General features: G+C 35.9%; 1 protein-coding gene across 2 annotated transcripts in view; it reads left to right on the top strand.

Annotated features, from left to right (window-relative positions):
* Positions 1-1,870: 1,870 nt before the first annotated feature.
* LOC142336429 (uncharacterized) overlaps positions 1,871-24,914 on the top strand; it is a 42,697-nt gene continuing 19,653 nt past the window's right edge. For both annotated transcript variants that reach the window (XM_075385260.1, XM_075385261.1), the window contains exons 1-4: positions 1,871-2,154; positions 17,046-17,567; positions 17,996-18,067; positions 19,569-19,640. In XM_075385260.1, the coding sequence (XP_075241375.1) occupies positions 17,287-17,567; positions 17,996-18,067; positions 19,569-19,640 (425 nt within the window). In that variant the 5' untranslated portion in view covers positions 1,871-2,154; positions 17,046-17,286. The remainder of the gene's footprint in view (positions 2,155-17,045; positions 17,568-17,995; positions 18,068-19,568; positions 19,641-24,914) is intronic.

Genomic DNA, 24,914 nt, shown 5'->3' on the forward strand with positions numbered 1-24,914 from the left:
GAGCTGCTCTGATGTATCATAGTGATGGTTCACTGTTCCGTCCAATGAAGGGATCATAACCCCTTTTTTCCCCTTGTTGTAAAAATAAATAAAAAGATCGGACCGATTTTCTGTCAAAACTTGCTGAAATTAATTTCGAAGAACCAATCATGATTTCCTAGCTCACAAATTGATTTGCTGTTTGGATCTTCTGTTTTGGACACCCTCAGTGTTTTTATGCCCACAATTACAATTTAAATGTTATTACGTAGAAAATTACACGTGCGACTGAATGGCTTAAACGTTATACGCCCACTAAGCTGGTTGGGGGGGGGGACAGAATAGATGCACAGTTTTTCCCCAATTTTTAGTTGTCCGAAATCGGACAAATATTGTTATTTTTGCGCGTTAGTAATTAGTTGCCTTTGGTAACGGAACACGCTTTTGCGTTTCTTTCTTAACTGTCTGACTGCTTTATAACCTTGATTCTTAGCTGTCTGACTGCTTTTTAACCTTGATTCTTTAATTCATTGCAAATCTCGAGTCTTTCACCATGAAATTATAGCCCCTCATATTGTTTTGGGGAGGAGGCTATACGTTCTTTGACCACAACGCTGGGAGGAGTGATGAGAATCAATGTTGTTATATTTCTCGGATCTTTTCCGTTTGTGCCCCCCCCCCCCAGCTTAGTAAGTGCATATTATTTGCGCTCCCCAGACGCAGGTGCCATATTTTTACATACTGATGCACTATGTAGTGGCACGTGCTCTGTAACTGGGGGGAGCATAACGTACTCGGGGGCACAAACGGAAAAGATCCTATTTTTCATATACGTCTGTCTTGTAGCTCAATTGGCTCGTTTCGAAAATGAAAAACTACAGCGGCAGTTCTCATCATTACGTCAGGCGGCGAAAATTGGTTTACAGCTGCTCTTTTGGAATTGAATTATAACTTATCTTTTCATCGAGTCTGACTTAGGGTTAATTTTGGAGTAATCTGGATTTGTTTTATCGCCGCGACTAAGAAAGTCTTGAGTGACACGCATTTGAAAATTGAAAAGAGGAGTTTGTCAACAGTGAAGCTGGAACTAATAATAGTGCAAAGCTTTTTTCTGCTCTTCATTACCTCCATGCGTTGAATGGAGAAGTAGTATTGGCTGTTGTGTTTTGGCATGTTGTGAATCGTGGAGTAGAACAAACAAAAGAGACCTAGTGTCTGTCTCTTGCTCTCTCTCGTTTTATAAGCTGTAGACTTGTCCACTACAATAAGCAGTCTACTTTGATTGACGTCTCACAACAGGTTGAATGGCATACACAAATGTACTAAGTGATTACACCAAGTGGCTCACTTGTTACTGTTGCCAGTTTTACACTCGAATCTGCTCTATACAATGCATGGGCCATTTTATCATTTAGCCGACTCCATTGAAAAGCAGAACGGAAGCAATTAAAAATTTAAACCCAATGTGCTTGTTTTATAGCAGGTGATCAATTTTCTCGCACGAATTAGAGTAGAGATGGGGTGTGAAGCTAATTAGCCCCTGTTTAAATTCTTAAATCGTAATGAGATCCATTTAAATAGCTCCCATCGCGGAGATCATTAGTTATATAGTCAGGGCTGTTGTAAATAAAGATACTGAAAGCTGCATAGTACCATATGTGGAGTCGTAGAACATACAAACGTTGGTGAGAGTGAGCTTTCGACTGAGTGAGTTTTCGTCGAAAATGGTTTCTGCTATCTTGTCGTGAGAGAGCAGATTTGGTATGTAGATTTGGATTGTATAATTTGTGTTCTCTAGTTGCCCCATGCCGTTCATCACAATCGCAAGGCCTGGCTTGTTATGCTGACTGGTGGTTAGTTGAACTGGCAAGACGTGCCACCACCACCACCGTCACTTTCATTACCTGTCATTCTAGATCAACCGCAGTTTGCGTTCTCTCGCTTCGCTGCAGTAAGTCTCTCCGACTCTCTCGCCTCGCACGTCGCCTCTCTTCAGGCCTGAACACTTTCTTAACGAGACTCTTCTTAGCTTGTTTATTAAGCCACCGTCCAGACATTGCTTCCTACAGCTCTACCGCTACACCTCCACCGCCCACTCAAATTTATTCCAGCTTGACCCTAGGAATACGAGATTTTCTCAAGGTACTTAAGCTCAAACAACTCTCATTTGCTGAGGTAAGTGATTTATCTTGTTTTAGTTTGCAAAACTTTTTATTTTTGCGTCAAAATTTAAATGAAATTAAAATAAATGAAAGTTTTAACCGATTTGATGACCTCGTCGTCAATTTCTAGATAATTTAGAATTTTTTGCTTCCTAGTGCTTTTTCAAAATTTTTTACTCAGGTTTTGAATTGGAGAGTGTTTGTTTTGCATTATCGAGATTACGCAACTGAGCCGAAATTTTTCACTAAGTTTATTTCAATTGTGACAAGATAACAAATAATAAATGCTGACTATCTGTCATGATTTATGGCCTAAAATTAGCACAGAGGTAGAATTTACTCGAGATTGGAAGGAACATTTACGTGGTGATAATTATGAATAAGTCAAGGGGAGAGAGAGTTAGTAAATGTTGAATAAATTTTCATCTGTCATGCCTGCATAGTGGGATGCTTGTCGGGTAGTGATGAACAAATAATTCTATTTGGAGTTTCCATCGCGTCTCCTCTAATTGAATTAGTTTGTCACTTCTCTCATTCATTCACTTGCCCAATTTCCTCCTCTTTTTTCCATTTTTGTTAGAAACATTATCCTAGTGCGTGGTGTCTGCCCATTACATTTTCCAACTTGATTTGTATGACTATCTTTTCCTCTCTTTTGCTCCTGTCTTGCTTATCTGTTCCTGCTTTCCCCCAACTGCCAAAATAGCACGGACAGATGTCTCGGCATTGAGCCTGGCCTCTTTTGTTTCCTTATTTTGTTCCCCTTTCTTCTCTTTCTACGAGTGAAAGGAGCTCTTTGGTTGTAATTGAAAGCCAATTTAGATCTGACTCAGTCAATCTTCATTTGCGCCATCTTGCTTCCTCCTTGTTTTATCCTTCTTTCATAAATTCCCTGTTTGACTGACTTTCTTGACAAACTCAAGGCCAGTTTTTCCCCATATTATTTTGGTCGAGATTTCTCTTCCTTCCATGTTTACATTTTCATATTTTGTCATTCTGCAACAGAGAAAATGAAAATTAAGAATTTTGTGTATTTTTGTAAAATCAATTCAGCGCTTTGTGAGCTTAAATTTTACTCGCTAACGTTTGTCGCTTTTCTAGGTTCTTATGGAAGTGTTTTTGGATTTGACTTAACTGTCAATCATTTCTTGAGAATGATATATTCATGATTACTGCGGGTTTCATAAATTCAATTTGTTATCGTTATACAGGAGTGTTCGATTATATCATTGACTTTGTGTTATGCACACATTTTGAAACTTTTGCTTCGAGTTGCGAGAAAAAACTTTGTTTTTATAAATTTTTATACCAGATCAGGGACAATAAAGCTCGAAATTTTAAGTACAACGTTAATAGGTTTGCTAACCTTTTTTTACTGAAAATTTTTGATGAATTTGGAGTGTTTCGGGTCTGAAGATGCAACATTTTTTGTTCGGTTTTGATCACAGCGGAGCTATTTGTGTTAAATCATATCATTCCTTATTAAGATAGTTCTCAGGAAGGTCATAATGGTTTCTAAGCTTTTTGAAATAATTGGAATAAATTTAAGCGGTAATTATTGCCTATTTTCAATCAAGAAGACCTTATTTTGTGTTACTTTTAAGTAGAGATGAAAGATATCCGATTGTGGGCTATTGTACACTTTCTGATAATGGTTTGCAATTGCTGTTGAAATATTTTGGTGATTTGGTGGGCTGTTTTGAAACATAATTTTTTACTACTCCGAAACCTAAAAACGGTGGGTCTCTTTCAATTCTCAACTGGATTTACGAAAGAATAATCTTGCTAAAGTTTTCTTGCCTTCCATTATCACTTTATCTTATTGCTCGTGAGCAAAAAATGATAAAAAAATAAGATAGTTGAAAATGGAAGGCAAAAAAACTACAGCAAGTTGATTCTTTCGTAAATCGAGAAACATGATTCTTTCAAAGCGCTTTTATGGGTGCCGTGTCAAAGCAGATTTCCCACAGTATAGACTATTAAAAAATAGATCCTATTTGCCGAGAGTTTAGCCGGTCATTTAGCTGACAGACACTGTTATAATTTTCTGAATCACTATGTTATAATAGATTGACTTTGGCCATTCATCGTGAACCACCGCAACGCGTCAGCGTGCCTTTGACTTTATATGAATATATCGAATCCGAGCACGCTTACCAACTATCGGGTTGGCGTGATTGCCACACATATTCGATAAAACTTGCAATTTGCATCTTAGAAAAAATGAAAATTTTATGAGCAGGCAATTCAGAAGTTAGCCAATCAAAAATATCTAATGATTGATTGCCTTATCTGAAAAGTCTCCAATTATGGTACGCCGTTTTCACTAGCGCCATTGAAGTGCAGTGGTTTGCTTTCCTGTTTTGTCGATATATATATTTTGTTATTTTCTCAAGTTTTGACGGATATGTTATAATTTTAACTACGACCAATATTTAACGTGAATAGTTTTTATAATGAGGCCGGGCATGCCAGTTCTTACACGCTAAAATTTACCGCCGTTTCAACGCCTTTATTTTCGAGAAATATGTTTATGAGCTTTTCAACCAATTGAATTTAGTATATCTGCAAAGGGGTGATGGGATATTAGGCGAAGCCAAGTTTTGTAGCCATTAGTCAACAATTTTTAACCAAAGTTTTGTGGAAATTCAATTACACAACAAAATTCAATTTTCAACGAAAGTCAATTACACAACAACTTAAAGGCCGTATCTCAGAATCCACTTGACGCTATAGAGCACTCTTTTATTCCCAAAACAGTGTGTACATGATAATAGTTTACAAAAACAGAATTAAAGGTTTTATTAATTGCTCTTGAACGAAGTTCATAACACTTATTGTAAACGTTTTGGTTTTTTATGCAAATTTTTTGCTCGACAATTTTGTGTTTTTGTTCTAGAACATTCTTTGACTTCTGAAGTGACTTTTCACGCTTTCGTTCTTCATTTTTGAGTGATCTGTGTTGCTCTCACTCTTGTTGCTAATATAAAGTTGATTGCAGTGGAGCAATAGTAAGGGCCAAATAGCACAGACGGTAGTGCTTATGGTTAAAAAGTGGGAGGTCAATGGTTCGAATCCCGGTGGGGTATTATGATTTGGCACCCGCCTGTCGTCCGAGAGCAATTCTTCCGACATTTGTCGGTGTATGTTTAATATTGAGCATTTGCAGCATTGTGGTTTAATTACATCCCCCAATTAAGCCAACATCTTTTCTTGAGATTTTTTCCCCAATCGTTAAGTTATTCTGAATAATTTTTTTCATGTTATCCACTCTTTCCTTTGTTACATTTGCTAAGTATGTAGGATTTTTCTGAGGGTTGTAGAAATTATGCAATGGTTTGTATAAATGGTACATTTTATAAGCTCTTTAATTACTCGGTTTTATGTATAGACAATTAGCAGGTACAGTTGGGTACCTTATAGCGTCGATTAGACCCTGAAGTAAATTCTATAATTGGCTTAATTGCTTTTCGCCTATTTTCCACAAAATAGTAGTTGAAAATTTTTGACTAAAAAATTGGCTTCGTTTAGTCGAGCTTTTGCCTGATATCATACGCTTTCTGCTAAGCTATAAGCTGAGCGACGATGTTTGGTGTTTTTGGTTTTGTGCGCCCCTAAGCAGCAAGTTGTTTGTCGTATCATTCCTCTTTCATTTTTTGCTTACTTCACTCTCGAGGTGACTTTTATACTAATATTAATATAAGGTCATTAACGTTTTCTCTAAAACTTTTACAAGGTCAGTAAAGGACTTCTAGTACTGAAGACTAGTAACAGCAGGTTTTGCAAGTGAAAAAGTGAAGAAAACAACGGGAGACTGTGAATAATTTTTAATAAAGAAAAACTTTGGAATAGTATATGGAATGCAACGGCCACTCCAAATAAGCGTTTCATCTGTTCCTATCCTGTTTTTTGTGGTAACCATGTCTCATGTCTGTTTCGCTGCTATTTCAGTAAGCTGGGGCTATGTTTATACATTGTTTGCGTAACGTGACTATTTTGTCAACTTGCAGAACTGCGTTAATTTATCTTTATTTTTTATAATACATTATGGTACCAAGATTTGCGCTAAGGCGTGAAAAAGGTGTAAAATTTCAGAAGTTTTAAGAAATATCGTTATAATTTTCTCCGCTTAAACATAAAGAGGGTTAAACCGTTTTGTTCTTTCACTGTTTGCCAAGTTGTTACGCTACGCGATGTCGGATTCTCAAGTACGAAAATACAAAAACAACTGAACTTGAAATCAAGATCGAGTGCACAGTATGCATACAAACGGTACCTGGAAATCACCAGTTCCGAGGACAAAAAATTGAGAGGAATACCCACAAAATTGTCAAAAAAAGTCAGAAAAAAGTTGATTAAGGAGGTTGGAAAACTTCACCGGAGCTTATAAGAGTGCATCATAACGCTTTCTCTTGCTACGATGCAATTCGAGAATTGCTGCAAAAAGTCAGTTGGCAAGCAAAAAGTGTCTTCTTTCAAAATGGTGTATTAATATGCTCAAGAAGCCTTTTTCGTTCTGATGTTTTTTTAATGATGAAACTAGAGTGCGCATCTTTAGTGACACAGTTGTTCAAGTTTTAGCAAAGAAATTTTACGAGATTTTTTGGGAAAAAAATATAAAATTTGTTTCGGACAAGCGATCACTTGTGTTGGGGTGCAATACAATCAGATTGACGGAAAATGACTAGTTATGTGTCCAAACGAGCTAGATGTTGGATGTTTAGAAGTTTTGGATAATTACAAAGAAAAAATGCATTTTCAGGACATTATTATTCAACATAATGCACCTTTGCATAAATCAAAGATTATCGGAAATTTTCTCAATGCGTTTTAAAAGTCTCCAGGTGTAGGTAGCTTTTTGGTACCATAGTGTAGTTAGATAGTATTTAAGTTTCATTTAAATTGCTCTTTATGGGCCTGGTAGGTCTTCTGCAAACATTTTTGTTTTATAATTTAGTCTTCCTTTTCAATGATTGTTTTCATGAGCTGGACATTCAGAATTTAAAACAGCTGCTTTTATGCCATTATTTGGAACTTTGAAGTTATAACCACTAGCCTTCAGTCATTACTAGCTACAGCTGGTACCTTTAGAGCGCTTGGAATCAATCCTCATAATGCTGGTAATAAAAATCTACGACGGCAATTAAGAACCCAAGTATTGAGGTCTGAAACCATCTGCGTTCAAAATTGAGCGAGTATTTAATATCACAAACTTAATACCTGACGTATTGCTATAACGATAAGGTTAAATAAATTTGACCCCACCACTAAGCTCGAGCGTTTTTTTTACAGTGTAAATTAAAACAGGACTATGTAAAGAAAATTTGGGTTTTTAAGGTTTTATCCCAAACAAATTATCCTTTTGGCTATTTTTTTAGTGCCTCAATATTAAAAAGGACCTGAGGTGTATTTTGAAACATTAAATTTAGCGCATTTTTGAGTAAAATATTAATTGTGTAATTCGAGCTGCTTAACAAGGTGCGCCGAATTCGTCTTCGCCTGTATAAATAATTGTTCTTTAATAAATTGCAAAGTACTTCAAATACATGCTGTAGAGATATGGTAATGCATTTTCATCGATCAATTCTCCTTGACGTGCGTACCTCGTTCTAGTCTGCCTCAGACTGTTTCTCTTAGAGTCCCCTAATCGAGCTAAGCTTTATCTGCTGTCAGTTGATTTCTACGTACACGTGCGCATGCTGTGCCCAATTTGAGACCTGCTTAGATTGGAGATCAAGCTAACTATGTTTAGGTTGTGTATAATTTGCGGCGGAGCTCTTTGGTGATTTGCTGTAACATTCAATCAGTTTAGACATTCATTGGAATTTCTCAGAGCACTAATGCTAGTCTTATTTGTAAACAGCTCATGACTTGTCTCAAATTTAGCTAATAAATTGCTGCGCTTTGTTCCAGCTCCACTTTTAGATAACTGCTTGTCTGTGTTGCGGTCTTATTAATGCCATCAAAACATAACTTGTTATATTTTTTATTATAACTTATTTTAGTGTGAGTGCTTAGAATGGCAGGTTTGTGGCCCGCTTTGAATTTGCGATCAGTGGTTGAGAAGTTTTGCAAAATTAATATTTGTCCGATTTATGTTTTGAAACATTCGAATGCTTTTTATGGTGTTATATTCCTTCAAAACGCGAGAAATTTTATTATGGACATTCAGTTCAATACTTTGGGGGATTGCTCCTTTCCTTTCTCTGCATATGAACAAGGTCCTTGTTCATGCGCGTTGTGTTGTGTATGTTTATGTACGTTATAGCAGTTGTTTCAGACCTTGGTCTTTATGAAGAAATACGTGTTCATAAGTATCGTAGTTGTTGAGTATTGGCAACATGTTGTTTGGAAAGTTGTGGGGAAAAGAAAACAGCCCAGCCCAATGTGTGATTAGGCTTTGAGGATCTGTTCCGGCCGGCCTCGTTCCCAATAACCGGGAAAAGGTAGCTGGAAAAGAGAAACAGGATCTATAGAACCTTTCCTTCCTTGCTTCCTTCTGTTGTCTAATTGTGAATCTAGCAGTTGTCTCTGAAGACCGCCCGAAGTAATGGCTATTGCTTACCCTCTGTTTGAAGCGCTCGTTAGTTAGGTGATATTGTTCCCGCTAGTATAAATCCACTATTTTATAACGAACGCTTAACATTAGATTGATATGTTCAATAAAACGAAGATTCAATGGCACTACAAAATCAGTTCGAAATCTTTGATTTGAACAGAATTCGTTGATCGTTATTTTGAAAGCAATTAGAAATTTTCAGTCTTTGTGTAATTTTGCAAGCCGTTCCTCGAGGTACATGTCAATGTTTTGCATGTCAATACTGCAAATAGCTTTATTTCACGGAGAAATCGTTAGTTAATTGTTATCAACCGCCATTGTTAATCGCTAATGACAAAATTGTCGGTTGTTTTCCTTAAAATTACATCTTTTCATTAAAAGCATAATTTGTTTTACATGTAATACCAATTTCTAAGTATACATCTTGATATTGCGGGATTTCTGCTATTTTTAGTTGAAGATACTGAATAGTAATGTACAGATTGAGATTAACTCTCCCTCATTTCAGGTCAAGCTTGTAATTCTCTTCGCATAGTATTAGCTCCGCTTTTTAAAAATTCTAAGTGTGTCTTTATGCGTATATTGGAAAACTAAATTGACGTGACCGAAAGTGCTTTAAGTGCTACATATTTTATCTGTATCATTTAGACTGCTGCATGTACTCTTTGAAGTTTGACAACGATCGAAACGCCAAAGCAGAAATAGTCGGTTTTTGTTGAAAAAGTATTTGCTTTTCCAAGTCTGTTCTGTTAGTATACACAATTCACACTTGGGTAACTGTTTGCGGACAGGTTGTCTAAATTTCCTCAAATAGGTCACTGCATTAAAGGAAAGGAATCGTTCCAATAGTCTACCCGAGGATTTACAGTCGAAATTATAGCTTTCAAGGAGGAAACGTCTCAAATGCTGAAATATTCATCCTGATTTTGATTTTGAATTTGTTGGTTTTGCATAGGCCATGTGAGTGATAAGTTTGATCAATTCGGGTGTCTTCTGGTTAATTTACCCGGATATAGTAGTTGCTCGGCTTGGTAGGGTATCGGGTTAACTGTGTAATAACCCCCTGGCTTTAAGTTGCCTTGCGTTTATTCCCCCTTGATTCGACCAGCCATTCTACTTTCCTCACTTAAAACCCCTTGCTCCTATTGTGTGCCTGCTAACTGGTTATAGGTTGTTGTTAGAGTGTTAACAACTGCTTACCTATCGGCCCAAATGTTAACTTACTAACTAGATAAGTTGCTTCTTACTTTCTTCCGGAAGCCTAAAAAAATAGACGCTAGAAAATGTACTATGTTGAAATTTGATGCCATCTTGAAAGGGGGACGTTAGAAATAAACCCGCTCGTATTTTATTCTCTTTTCAACCATCCGTACCATCTATGCAGTGCTACTGTTACCAGCTAGCTAGGTAATTTGTTTTCTTTCATCACGCCTGCTGCTGTTTCTTCATTTGAGCCACATAGAATGTCTAACTAGCCACAAACACACACCAATTGAAGGCAACTGTTGATGTTGAAAATTTTATTACCAAAATTTCAACTTATTTTTAATCTTCTCTTCTCCCGCCCCTACTGTTTAATCCATTTTCCGCTCCTGTTGCCGGCAGGGTTCTGCTCTCGCGCCCTCATTTGTTCACGGGGGACTTTCATGTGTGTGAGTGAATGTATGTTTGTACGAAATAGCCTGTGTGTACTACGTATGGTATGCTGTGTATTATTAGTACTAGTGGTAGTCTAAGGGTAGATGATGGTTAGTATTTCTGTACTTTTTTCCACATATTTCATCAGGAATTAGCAGGAAGTTAACCACCACTGAGCTGCTGCTGAGAAACTAAGAGAAGGTACTGTCTTCATTACATTACACGTTTCCTCTTTCCTTAAATACCCCCCCCCCTCCTCCCCCGCCACAACCCCAATGACGTGCTTATAACGTATTATACTCTGTGTGTGCTCCTTTCACTGCTATTCAAAACTACTATTTTGTCCATTAATTTTCCTTAATTACCTCGAAGCTAACAAATTTGGATGCGGGAGAAATTTCATCAGCCTCCTTTTCATTTCCCGTCTTGTTATTTCACTTTTTCCATATTTTATCTTGACTGATACACGACTGGTTTAGCAACAAGCTAAATTTTCCGCTCTTACTTATCATTAATTGATGCTGTTTTGACGTCTGACGGTGAACTATGTTTAACTTGAATTATCTCCGTCGACGTCTATCACGGAAGAAGCTCAATTTAATCAGCATATTCTGCGACTATTTCTTCAATTCTATTTGAATTAAATTAAGAAGCAGTCTTACCAAATTAAAGCATTCCTTTTGTTGCCTCGAGAAATAGCAGATTGCCAATTTTGCCTTTCTTATAGCCTGATGAATAGCAAATTTCTTAGAATTTTTTTTCGTTGATCTGATGCAGTATTCCTATAGCTATCTATTATTAAGCTGCCTCAGTGTCGTTATTGCCTCTCTTTCTACCTTCAGTATTAATTTGATTCCCAATTGAAGTAGGAACACATTTGAATTCCAATTAAAATGAGCCCAATTTTCCCATTTTTGCTTAAGCAGAGACCTTAGACTATTGTGTGCATAAATGTTCGTGCAGTTATTGTGTCTGCGTGTGTGTGTGTGTTATGTCTCAATTGAAACGCCTTGACATTCCATTAAAATTGGATTCCAAATCTCAGTTCTGCTCTGTTCTTCCCGACTGCTTACCCATTCGCATCTTAAGTAACTATATTTGCACATAAAATAGTATTAACTAGTCAGCCGTACGCACAAGTAAGTAAGCAACTAAGTGAGGTACTTTTTATTTTCCACTCGTTCACCCATTTCCATCACTTTCTCAAATGAAAGTGCAACCCGCAAAACGTACGTACGCACGTACATTCATTTTATTCCCATTTATGCATATAAGCTCGGGCGGGCTTTGGCAGCACAGCCTTTTTATGTTATTAACCTGTGCCCACTTAAGCGTGAGTGAGCTTAGTGTATACCCGTGTGAGTGCGTGTGTGTGTTTGCTTTGCATACTTGTCTGATTTTGTCTAAGCGTGTCTAGATTTGCACGTATTACTCTAGCTACTATTTTTGTGGAAAAGCATTAAAAGTATTCCCATTGTATCTTCCCATCTATCTTGTGCAGTGGCAGTATTAGTCTTAATGTTAACTTGACGACAGACGGGCGGAGATTATTTGTAGAGGATGTGTATGATTGGGCTTAATGTTACTTTACATGCATTTTCTATTTTGAGATTTTCTGCACTTTTCTGTCTTCCCACGTGCCTGTTTGAATGCGCCTGAAGCAGGGAATTTTTTTATTAGTTCGCTTCTGCTGCTCCAACCCACTACAAGATGAAGACGCTCACATGTAATTTTATTTTACAGGGCCATACATCGCTCTGCGGTTTGAATTGTAGTAATGGTAATTTATGGGCGTGCAAAAATAGCTCCTGGGGTTTTTTGGAAGTCGAATTTCAATTTTATTGTGGGTTTTTACTGAGCTGTTTTATGCAAGAATTATGTGATATTGGTGCTCTATTAAATGGAAATATGGTCAGGAAAATGCTCAGCGGGAGGATCGAGACGTACTTCAAATTTTTAGATTCTTCAACTGCAAACAAATCACTTTTTTGATCGGTTAGCTGAAGAGCAGTTGCACTTTGTAAGAGCTGAGAAGCCTTGTTCAGACAAATCCTTCATTCCATTAAATTTCTGGTTATATCGATCCCTTCAAAAATTGAAAAATTTTGCTCTTAAAACGCAAAAATTTTCTTTAGAGACGAAGGTGAGTATCAATTACAATTCTCTTGAAGCATTTAAAGCTGAAAAGTAAACGCTTTGTACCATTCTGTTCATCTGTTAAGTGATTGACACAACAGTATGCTTACTTTTTGCAGAAAAATGATTTTTTCTAAATATTTTGAATAAAAAATAACTGAACGAAAGGTTTTTGGACTAATTTTTGATTTCATTCATAAATTGAATCTTGTTCGATATAAACGCTTGAAATTTTGGTCGAAAGCTACTTTCAATAGTCTCAATTATAGACTTTGCTGGTGGGAGATTAAAAGAGCTAACTTTCATACGATTTATATTCTGTAATCTAAAGAGTTTGAAAATGACCTAGAAAGGAACATTTAAGGTTTCTGGGGCGTTATTTCTGCTTAATTTCGCTTTTATTGGTACTTTGTGAGCGAAAATCAATTTTATTCGACATAGAATCCAATTAATTATCAAAAATTTTTTCCAGTGTTCATCGGAAAGAGAGCTTGTGACTTTTTTTTTGAAATATGATCATTTTTATACTCACTCGTCGTTACTTTTCATCTATTCTTTTTGCATTAATTTTGTCAGGCAAGCATGCTATTTCTCACTTAAGATTGATGACAATTTTTTTGTGATTATTTTTATTGTTTGTGGGAACTTTTTTGGCACAGTTTTTGTTAGGGTTTTTTTCTCTAGGAAGGCTGTTGCAAATAATAATTGCCGAAGGAATTTCAACTCTGTTCTCTAAGTTTTATTGCTTGAAGCAGTCGAAGACAAAGTGTTGTGACAAAAAGACACACAACACACCTATATTCTTCTGGCCCCTCCCCCACATCAGCCATCACCCCCCACCCCCCCATCACTATCCCTGCCCATCGTTCAGGTTGTAAAGACGTGGCCCATTTCAACCAAAGATTTCCCACACCTTTGTCCCCATCGATTCCCCCTCCACGCACACCTGGTGCACCCCCTCCCCCCGTTGTGCTCATCTCACGCCCCTTCAATTAAGGTAAAGCTAGCCTCACTAAAACGTAGCTAGCTACTGACGAAGCCAACCGCTTGCCGGTCGTTTGAGAGCACTTCGCCCGACGTTAGTCGGTTATGTTTTTAGTATCCGCTTTTCAACGTTTTTTGTAAAAAGATTTGCACATGACGTAAAGTGTGGAATTTTGAATTCAAGTTGCTTCAAAACAGCTTTATGTTAGTTTGACTGGAGATGCTGATATCAGCTATTGGTTGCATTCTAATTTAAAGTATGAAGAGTGCTAGTGCTGTTGATTATCTGAATAGAGGAGATAAGGAGGCTCGGTATCGTGCTTTTGCACATAATCTTTGACCCCGCTCATCATTTTTTTGGATCAATTTATCCCAAAGGACGCAGAGATTGGAATTTTTAGTTTTATAGGTTTAGGTAAAATAATCAAATTTTATGTTTTAAAGCAAATTTCTCAATCATTGATGACAATTTTTCTTTGTTTTTTTTGTTTACGTGAACCTTTTTTGCGAAATTTCTGTTGAGGTTTTTTTCTAGGAAGGCTGTTGCAAATAATAATTGCCAAAGGAATTTCAACACTTTTCTCTAAATTTTCTTGCTTGAAGCAGTCGAAGACAAAATGTTGTGACACAAAACACTTACCTATTTTCTTCTTACCCCTCCACCACATCAGCCGCCCCCATCACTACCCCTACCCATCGTTGAAGTTGTAAAGACGTGGCCCATTTCAACCGAAAACATCCCACACCGTTGCCACCATTAAGTCTCCCTCCACGCACCCCTGGTGCACCTCACCCCCCCCCGCCCGTTGCGCTGATCTCACGCCCCTCCAATTGAGCTAAAGCTAGCCTCACTTAAACGTAGCTAGCTACTGACGAAGCCAACTGCTTGCCGGTCGTTTGAGAGCACTTCGCCCGACGTTAGTCGGCTATGTTTTTAGTATCCGATGGACTTTTTAAGAGCAGTCAGTTCATACGACCAAGTCTCGTACAACACCAAAGGTGTTGGTAATCCTTGAAAATGTGAAACAAAAGATTTCACCGTTTTTTGAAAAAAGGTTGGCACTTGACGTCAAATGTGGAATTTTGAATTTAAGTTGCTTCAAAACAGCTTTGTTAGTTTGACTGGAGATGCTGATATCAACTATTGGTTGCATTCTAATTTAAAGTAAGAAGAGTGCTAGTGCTGTTAATTATCTGCATAGAGGAGATAAGGAGGCTCGGTAATGTGTTTTTGCAAATAATCTTTGACGCCGCTCATCAAGTTTTTGGATCAATTTGTCCCAAAGGACGCAGAGAATGGAATTTCTAATTTTATAAGCTTTTAAAAATTAGGTAAAATAATAAAATTTTATGTTTTAAAGCAAATTTCTCAAAAAGCCATTTTTTTTCAAAGATACATCTGATTGTACAATTAAGAAGGTTCTACATTCAGCTGCTTGGCGGTATAAATCACAAAAAAATAAGTTGAATAAGTTGCTTTTTGAAATAAAACTATTACCTCGTGAGTTTGATTATCGGAAAAAACTGAAAGTTTTTTAAATTTAATCTTTGATAAAGAAAGCACTTTCGAGTTTGTAAATGGTGCGTAAATCTACAATAATAATAAAGTCCATCTCTAATTTCTTGGCGCGCTATCAGGATTAAAAAACATCAGGAGATTCCAACATAATAGTGGCACGTGCTCTGTAATTGGGGGTGCATAACGTAGTGTTGGGCACAAACGAAAAAGATCTGGATATACCAAAACACAAAGATCAAACAAAACAAGAACAAGATCAAAACAAGAAAGTGTTCTTAAACCGTGAAAAAATTTGAGAAAATTAGTGATGCCTGTGTCTTTAAATTTTCTAAAAGCGTTCAGACTACTGCTTTTTGGAGCCCAAATTGATTTATTGTAGCCTGATTGAAAAGCGGATTAGACATGTCTTAACTGAGATTTACAAAAGAACAACATGGGCGGATCTCGAAGAGCGGTTATCCGTTTTGAAAACAAATAAGTTTCGTAAATTGCAAAAAAAATTAAATGAAACTAATAAAGAATTTCATTTATATTACAATATAGGACGTTGCGAAAATATAGGACGTCATAGAAAATATTATGAAAAATTTGAACGCCCCTTCGAAAACAATCCTGAAAGATTCAAAATACCTCCGCTGACCATCAGCTCAATTAAAAGCCAGGCCGACAGAAAATCTATTTATTCAATTTAGAGAAATATATTTTAAAAAATTAATCTTGGTTTAATCTTGAAATAGCAGCGGAAGTAAAAATAGCCCCAATTTGAGCTTATGAAGTCGGTGCCAGCAGTTTTGTGCACTTCGACAATTGTGAACAAATTGGGCAAAAAAATATTTGGAAACATTTTTCACGAAAATATGCATAATTTTGGAATACTTAGCCGAAGTTTAATCGGAAAAAGTCATCATTCAGTTCAGCAACTTTCTTTTTTCTTTAAAGGTAATGCCAATAAAGCTGTTGTTAAAAATTTTAACATAAAGCAAAACCGATTTTAATTTGAGCAAACGTTTGGAAAATGTGAACAGAAAAACGAAAATTGGCAACAGAAAAACCGAAATTGGCTGAATGTTTTGAGCGAAATTATGGACCTGGATGACTCCTGAAAAAGAGGAAATTGAATAAAAATCTTATTAATTAACATTTCTACGCTTGATGGGACTAATGATGATTCCTGCCATACCTTTTTTATGTCAAACACCGATGGACCTGAATTGACTGAACGAAATAAAATCAGTTGGCATATAGTTCCTCCCCCTGGTAAGTGCGGTTGGAACAAAAACGTTAATTAATGAGTTGGTATTCATAAGACGTGAGTAAGGTAATTCGATTAGTAAGCAGATCCTGTTTTTGCTTTACGATCTTATACCTTTCAAATCCGAGAGAATTTCAAATCAGATTTCATTTTGCCAATTTTTAGCATTTGTTGCCATATAAGAAAGTTGGAATAAAAAACGGTATTATGTAAGGGAAAACAAATCTGATCACTAAGGGATTAAGCCAATTATGAGGTCATTAGTGAGAATTTTTGAGAAATAACTAATTAAAACTTTACGTTTTTTAATGGAGTTTGTCTGATGTCTCATAAAATGAAAGTCTGGTCTATATCAAACAAAATATGTCACATCCTAAATTTTTTTTAACCCTTGAGCAGTTTTGACTTGTTCTGAGGTGAAGAAGCATGCAAAATTGCTGTGCTATGCGTCGAGTAAATTGGGTCATTGTTCGTTAGTAAAAGAATGCTGGATCTTTTCCGTTTGTGCCCCCCCCCCCCCCCCCCCAGTTACAGAGCACGTGCCATTACATAGTAAATCATTATGTAAAAATATGGCACGTGCATCTGGGGGGTGCAAATAATATGCGCCCACTAAGCTGGGGGAACAAACGGAAAAGATCCAGAATACTTTTGGTATCCGCTCGACTATGAGCCATTTCCATGTTTGAGAATTTTTAGAAACAGTTTGGCTTTTAGGACACTTAAATAATTTGCATTCACAATCAGTGCAATTTTCAGTCTGAAGGTTATATCTGAAGCATAATTCTAAGCTTTTAATCTTCTCTTTGTTTTCAGGGGAGTTATGACAATGAGGCTGAAATAATGAACAACAAAGCAGCCGCCAATTGGTCCCCGAAAATGGTTTATTCGTTCACGTTGCTGTATAAAGTACGTCACCTCACAATTTTACGATGTGACATGTCGAAACTTTGACATTGAATTGGGATCTCAAAGGAAAACTATCACCCACGTAGCACCTTGTATAATACAGTCATCATTCACTTTCTTGGAAGTTGAGAAGAATCATCGATCCAATATGTGGGTTAAAAATCTCCGGTCTTTATCTCAACTGATTCTGATTTGTAATTTGGTCTCAATTCCAAAGCATCTAACAACTGCATGTCCGTATTACTGTACTTGTTCGCAATCAATGAACAGATGCAGTGACTTCGAGGGCAATTTGCCCAGTGCAGATCTGATGCAGGCGAGTGGCGGGGGTGGGTCGGAAGGAGGGATCCGGTGGGATTTCTCGACGGGCAACAATATATCCGTGATTAATGTTGATTCCTTCGAGGGATTGTCAGATGTTACGTATCTGTAAGTTGACATTTAACACTTCAGTTGCAATTCGATTAGATTTTGAACCCTAGTTTTCATTTTGAAATGGTTTCAGAATATATTTTATGATCAAGACTTATTTGCAAGGGCTTTGCTTTAGCTGAATGACAAAAATTCTAACTAATAAGTTTTTACTGACAATTTTAACGGAAAGCGCTTGGCTCTTTGACTCTGATTGAGATTTTGGGCTATTGCGCATATTTTTTAATATTGCCGAACATATGCGCTATTAAGTTAGACGTGCTCTCTAAAATATCGTCGGTTTATTAGAGCGTGATCTTAGGCTGTTACAGAAGTGAGAACCTTTGTTAGTCCCGTTTTATGACTTTGTTCTGTGACGTATTAACTGAATCACCCATCTGTACTATTCCTTTTGAAACGGAGCTTAATTACGGATTGGTGTTTAGAAACCTGAGCCACAACAATATCGAACAAATACCAGACGGTGCATTCAAACCCCTCAAAAATCTCCAAATTCTGTAAGTACCTTTCCTGTTTATTATACATGATCTCAATCCTCCATGACAACAATAAATAGTTCACTTTTCCTTTTCTTACGCACACTTTAACCTGTACTTGTTATATGTTGATACGTAACGTTTGGGTGTTTATGGTGAGCGTTTATTGCGTATTAAGTTGTATTAGGGGTATGATATAATGCAGTTCAATTTGCGGTTCTGTCTATATTGGGTGAAATTATCCGGAAGCGGTCAAATCTTAACCGGAATTGAGAAGGAATACTTGGGCTCAATTGAAGTGTTCCTTCAGTCGCCTAAATTACACACTGCTACATGCTGGTTAAGGCCCCACTGTGCAATTTAGACGACGCGGGTATTTAGCCGACCATTTTTGTTTTAATTTATCACCTAGCTTCCTAATTTATGACTCAGGGGAAATTATTAATTAAACCTATAACTTCTGAGAAAACAAAGATCTTTTTTTTCACACAAATATCAAAAAAAAATGGTGATAATTTCCTTTATGCATTATTCGAAAAATTAATTTCTCTGATCAACTTTAAAGTTGATAGCTTAGCATACAACTTCAGCTAAGGATTTCGTAGCTAAGTTTTATATTCCATGGAAAATTTTCCCGAATTCAATTTTCAAGTTAGGTGTTTTCTACAAGCAATTTAAGATGATTAGAATTGTGTCCCATGCTGTTTCTGAAATTAGGAACTATCGGGTGATTTTTGAAAAATTTTGAGTACTGTATAGATTGGTGTGATACCCATAATCTGCCATTCTGCTCCTCGGCCGTTACTGGGAACTAGGACTGAAGTTTAACTTCTAGGCTACCCTTAATTGAATATCTTTCAAAGGATAGTTTAAACCGCAGCTGTTTTAAAACAAAAACACGAAACCTCGGCCAATCCTAATGTCCACATAATATGACTTTCATGTACAGCCCAAATAGTAGATAAATGTTTATAATCGCCCAAATGTAGTCACTATTTTCTCTTTCTTGGTAACAATGTAATTGTGTTTGTGTTATGAGAGAGAACCTGTTTGTTCTAAGTTGTCGACTGCTGTCAATTTGCAGATCAACTGCTGATAATTTATAAGACACTCCTTCAAATAATTACTTGTTTACAAGTTACAATTTGCGAACTTGAAATAAGCTAGGTGTTCGAGTAAGTTGCTACGGTCAATTGGTTTGCTAATGAGATTACATTTAAGTACTTTTCTGTTTGGTTAAGATTAGGTCTGAGCAGAATTTGTCATTGCTTGGCGAAAAGTGTGCCGATGTTTTCGCTGTCAAATTTCTCAAAAATGCACGAAAACAGCATGAACTGTTGTGCTTTATTGCAGAAAGTCCGGAAAATGCGCTTTTAGAGCCTTATCAATGTAAAAAAATTTCAAAAAGTTAGATGGAAATAGTTTCGTGACCTGTATGATCATGAAATTATGCTCAAATTAACTAAACAAAACTAACGAGTACTAATACCTGTTCTGAGTTTTTAAGGCATGTGTGTTATAGGGATCTGTCATACAACAAGCTCAAGTCTGTCCGCTGGAGGACTTTCGAAGGTCTCCGCAATCTCAAAGTGCTGTAAGTAAACTATTATATCCGATATTATCAGATTTAATGGTTGTATCCGAATGGTTGTCTAGTGGTTCTCTATCAACCTATTTTTTAATTCCAACTGTGAAGATGCTTTAATTTTTCGTATCAAGCTTGAATATTGTAAAATTTGAGAAAATTAATTTGAACAGTGAAAATCTTTTAAAGATTTTTTGGCAGATTTTTGCCTCTTAAATGAGCGTCAAAATTAGCAGGTAAGTTTTGCTGTCCAAATAAGTTTTTTAAGCTTTTCACAAATAGTCATTAACTTCTAAAAATGCAACCAAAAACAATTTATATAAACTGTTCATCTGACGATGCTTGAAAGTTTTCATACATAATGTTGCGACACCGCTCATTCCCATTTTAACTTAAGTATCTACCAAGTTTACTTCCATTGAATCCATCAAATCACACACTGTTCGAAAAAATTGGCTTGTGTCTAAAAATATTGTTAAAAATTCAAACAACTTAATGAATTAAATATTGCCGCGTTAGAAAGCCGATGGACCTGCCATTAATGTGACTACGAGACAAGGCAGACATAATCTGTTTTTTTAGTACACTTAGTAACAAAGTCGAATGAACAGCAGATAAAACCTGAATTAAACAAATCACTAGAAAGCAGAGACGGTCTGTCCTTAGTGAGATTAGGTTACAAGTCGACAGAAAGAAGAACATAAAAGTCATAGTTCAAATATCGCTTTTTTAAACCAAATAAATCCAGAAGTCATAGCCATAAATCTTCAACTACAATTAATAACGAGATTCAAATGTCACTCTTTAGGAAGTCGTTGAGAAGACAAATACATGCAAAGCATCTCACAAAATCTCTGTGTTGAAGCCATTGAAACCATAATCCATTAGATGAAAAGTTTATATGCTGATATGAGCCTCTTTTGAACAACAATGAAGCCTTTTTTTATAGGGATTATGAGAAGTGGCAGCAAAATTAACTACAAATTTTCACCAATATCAAAAACTCACCAATATTTAAGTTTTTTAAGTGTAAATAAAAGTCATAAAACCATCCATCAATCCAATAGAGATTAATAGTTACTTCACCAAGAAGTAGTTTGGACTTGACGCTGCTGAGAATATGTTACAAGTTGAGAAAGCGAAGAGCAAAACGACTTCGGAAATACATTGATAATAATGAAAGCCAATGAACCATTTGATATCAATTGAAAGTATTGAGAGTCACTTCTACCTCAATAGGAATTCATTGCGAACTATAATTACTCAGAATTTGTTATACGACTACAAAGAACAACAAAATCCGAGAAAAATTAGAAACAATATTTAAAACGAAATACAATAATGAAAAACAAAAATAAAAAATCATTTAAAGATTGCAATAAAATGTCCAAGCCAATAAAAACCAAAAACATGTGCTATTTTATACATTATGCATATACCTTATTCTTTGACGTGTCATCCAGGCGACATTGTCCATGCGTCATCCATAAAAATAAATGGGAAGATTTTAAAAAACGACAGTGCCTGAATAAAATCGTCTTTTTTATTCAAAAGTTAACGATTAGATCATAACCAGCCTCGCTCGCCTCTTCTAAAAACACTTAATCATGCAAAATCTTAGCGTAATATCTATAGTTTGAAGAAGAACTCTGACTATATCAAAAATAAAGGATGCTTTTCGTGTTAATATCAATCTACTTTAATAGAGAGCCGGCAAAATTTTAATTCCAGAACAATCTTATAGGAAGCAGAGTACAAACAGCCCTGATCAGAGTTTACAAAAATTTTACCAGCTGTATCTAAGTCTGTACCTCAGGCAAATTTGGAGAAAGTGGGCTAAAGAAGCAGATTTTGTGCTATTTATAATGCCGGAAGTTCAAAAATGTAGCCAAAATCATAGCCAAAATTGATTGGTCATACAGTCCGCCAATTTGTTCTCAACAATAACAAAACAATTTTTACTTGCAAAAATAATCAATAGGAGCAAAAGTTACGGAAAATTTTAAACCTCTAGAGCTCCTAAAGAACAAAATTAAAAAATTCTTTTTGATTTGATATTCTACGCTCAACCAGCTTTCTCATGATGCCACGCACAACTCTGCACTATGAATATAATTTTAGGCCAAAGTTTACTGAACAGAAACTAACCCCATTGGGCATAGTTCCTCCCCCAATATGGCGTTATTGAAACAATTATCGTTAAAATCTAAGTAATAATAGGCATTATCGAAGTTTTTGTTATTATGTGTTCAACATATACTGAATAAGTCAAAAATCTATAAGATGGATCATCAGTTCTTGGTAAAAGTTTGCCTAATTGGACAATGCTAAGCGTTAAGAAACTTGTCAATGAGAAGAAGAAGAGAAACTAACATTGATTTTTCTCAAAACGCTATAATTGCAAATCAATAAATTGCGTTGAGTCTCTCCGAAATGCGTTCAGATTTTTAACGCTTAATATTTTTAAAAGATTAACGCTATAATTTTTAAAGGTTAATATATAAAATGAAAAAGAAATGAATAAGAAAAGATTTGTAGTTCGCGAAGGGTATTTATAATTTCTGTTGAATTTTACGGATAATTGATTACCACTTTTTGATGGTTTTCCTGTCGTTCTTTCTAGTTTCTTTTCACCAATATAATTTTCCTTTTGTTGGAAGACTTTTGTTGATAAGAGATTTTACCTCAAATAAAGTACGATTAGAACACATAATTACAAAACGGATGATTTTCAACTCTTCAAATTTATTTAGAGGTTACCACAGGAGTTACTTTTTTTTTCAGTCAGGTTTGGCTGACATCGCTTTTCTGGAAAGAAAGAAAAGTGTATCATTGGTGCCTTATTTTAGCAATCGTCGTTCGTAAACGCAGAAAATTGTCGGTATTTTTGGTTTCAATTCAGCAAAAGCCCTCACGTTTCTTCTTTTGTATGTTCGGTTTTTAAACGTACGGAACCGTTGGTATGTTCGGTTTTAAATGCAGGATATCGCCAGTGTGTTCGATTTTTTAGATTCTGTATGTTAGGCTTTAAATGTAAGATAATCGTCAGTATTTCCGGTCTCTTAGATTTGGTATGTTTGGTTTCTTAGATTCGGTATGTTTTGTTTCAAACGTAGGAAACCGTCGGTGTGGTCGGTTTTAATTTCCAGGATTTCATGAGTCATTGACTTATATACTTGACTTCTCATGATCATATCAAGAGTCAGTGAGTGCGATTTGATGAATTGTTAATTTTTTAATTGAAACAAACCAAAAAATTCATATTTATTCAACTAGTTTTGATCAGCTCAAGAAAAAGTAATTAGTTTTCACTTTTTTCGAAATTGCCTTCAAGATGTACGTTTGAAACTACTGCATTTAGAAAGTTATCACATTCATCAGTTGACTACATGATGAATAGAAAAACTAAAATTGTGTACGGAAAATACGGTGAATCCTCACGTTTCAAACCAAACAACGAATCTATTGAACCGAACATAACAAATCTAAAAGACAACAGACCGGCGATTTCTTCCGTTTGAAACGGAACATTTTGAATATAAGAAACCATACATACCCACTCTTAGAGACCACAATTACCGACGATTTCTTACGTTTGAAACCGAGCATAGCGACAATTTCTTACGTGGAAACCCGAACATAACGAGCATTTATTGCGTCTTTTTGCGTTCTTCTGGACTAGGGGTAGCTCTTGAAAAAGTGACTGGTCTTTGAAACGCTTGCTTCACTTTAAAACACGCTTAGGTACTTGAGAATGCAATAGATGAAACAAAAACGCAACGATTATTCGAAACTAAACTGTTCTTCATTAGGATGAAACAAGCTGTTTCAAAACTTAATACGCTGGCAACCAGAGCGTAGCAACAAAAATTTAGCAAAAATCATTGAACTATCAATTTTAAAAAAGTCTAACCCAATATCACAGTTTTTATGTAATGAGCTGGCATTGAAAGGACGTTTAACAGCTGAATCTTTTTGTGTGCGTTACAGAAGCCATCAAACTCAAAAAACTTAAGTGATAGCGGCAATTTGGCTTCAATGGCTGCTGGCATCGCACAAAATTGAAATAATTAATCGCGCAAATTTTCGAGGTCATTATTAACGTAATGGTACTCTTTCGTTCAAAGACCTCATTGTAAACTCCCCCAGTTTATTTGCAGTTTATTTGCACGATTGGTAATTTTGAAAATATAACTAAAACTTCTATAACCTAACAGATTACCAAATTAATGGTGTTGATTCAAAATGTGTAATTTTGTAGAATAGCGAAGTATCAACCATTACGTGACCAATGTCCGAAAAAAATTATAAATAAATTCTGCGTTTTGTGAAAATGCATGACCCGAAACGTGTCCCCAATCTTCGCAATTCAGATGCCACTACTTTGGACGATGGGATTTACTTGAATTTGCTGGAAATAATTTACTTGTATCGTTGAAAGGGCTCTTACATTTTGTCATAAGTATTCACGGATAATGATTGCCCGAGTTTTTGTAATTACTTGAGGCCCAATTCAAACATGCAATTGTTCTTAAGAACAATGATATGTGGAATCACAAAACTGCTATTTGTCCTCTTAATCTGCAACTGGTATATAGAGGGAAATTTTGAAATTAATCACCAATTTCGCTTTCTTTCATTTCGGTCTAATTGACGTTATCATAGTTATTTGAAAAGAGTAACTTAGTGTTGAAACTACTGACTTTAGCATGGTAATGAGTCATAAAAGATTGTTCAAATTTTTCACGCTGGCCCGAAAAACACGCTCTGCGAAAAATGAGAGCACATATATCCAATTTTGAAGCAAAGTTGAACTAGCTTAGTGTTACCCGTTTTCACACACGCTTACAACTCTTATCTGAAAACATAGTTCGCGAAAAAGCCCAACACTATCGATTTTGTATGCCGGATGTTTCGGACATTGGCCACGTAATGGCGTGTTTTAATCAAAGCTATTGATCTTTGTTGTAAACAAAACCTGAAAGAGTTAGCTTTAATCAATCACAGAGAATTTTAATTCCAAAAAAGGAAAACCTAAAAACTCGTATTTTATTATTTACTATGAGTTTTGGAATTTTCACTGCTCTGGATGATAACAAGTTCATAAAATTACTATTTGTTCATAGTGAATTTGAATTAGCTTTTTATCTATAAACTAACAAAAAAATTAGAAAAAGCGTCAACACGAATGGAAAATTAGAAAAAGCGTCAACACGGATGGAAAATTAGAAAAAGCGTCAACACAGATGGAAAATTTTCATATTTATTTTGCATTGAGTTTGG

The sequence above is a fragment of the Convolutriloba macropyga genome, chromosome 3, assembly GCF_964194025.1.
Source record: "Convolutriloba macropyga chromosome 3, txConMacr16.3, whole genome shotgun sequence".
Classification (NCBI taxonomy): domain Eukaryota; kingdom Metazoa; phylum Xenacoelomorpha; order Acoela; family Convolutidae; genus Convolutriloba; species Convolutriloba macropyga.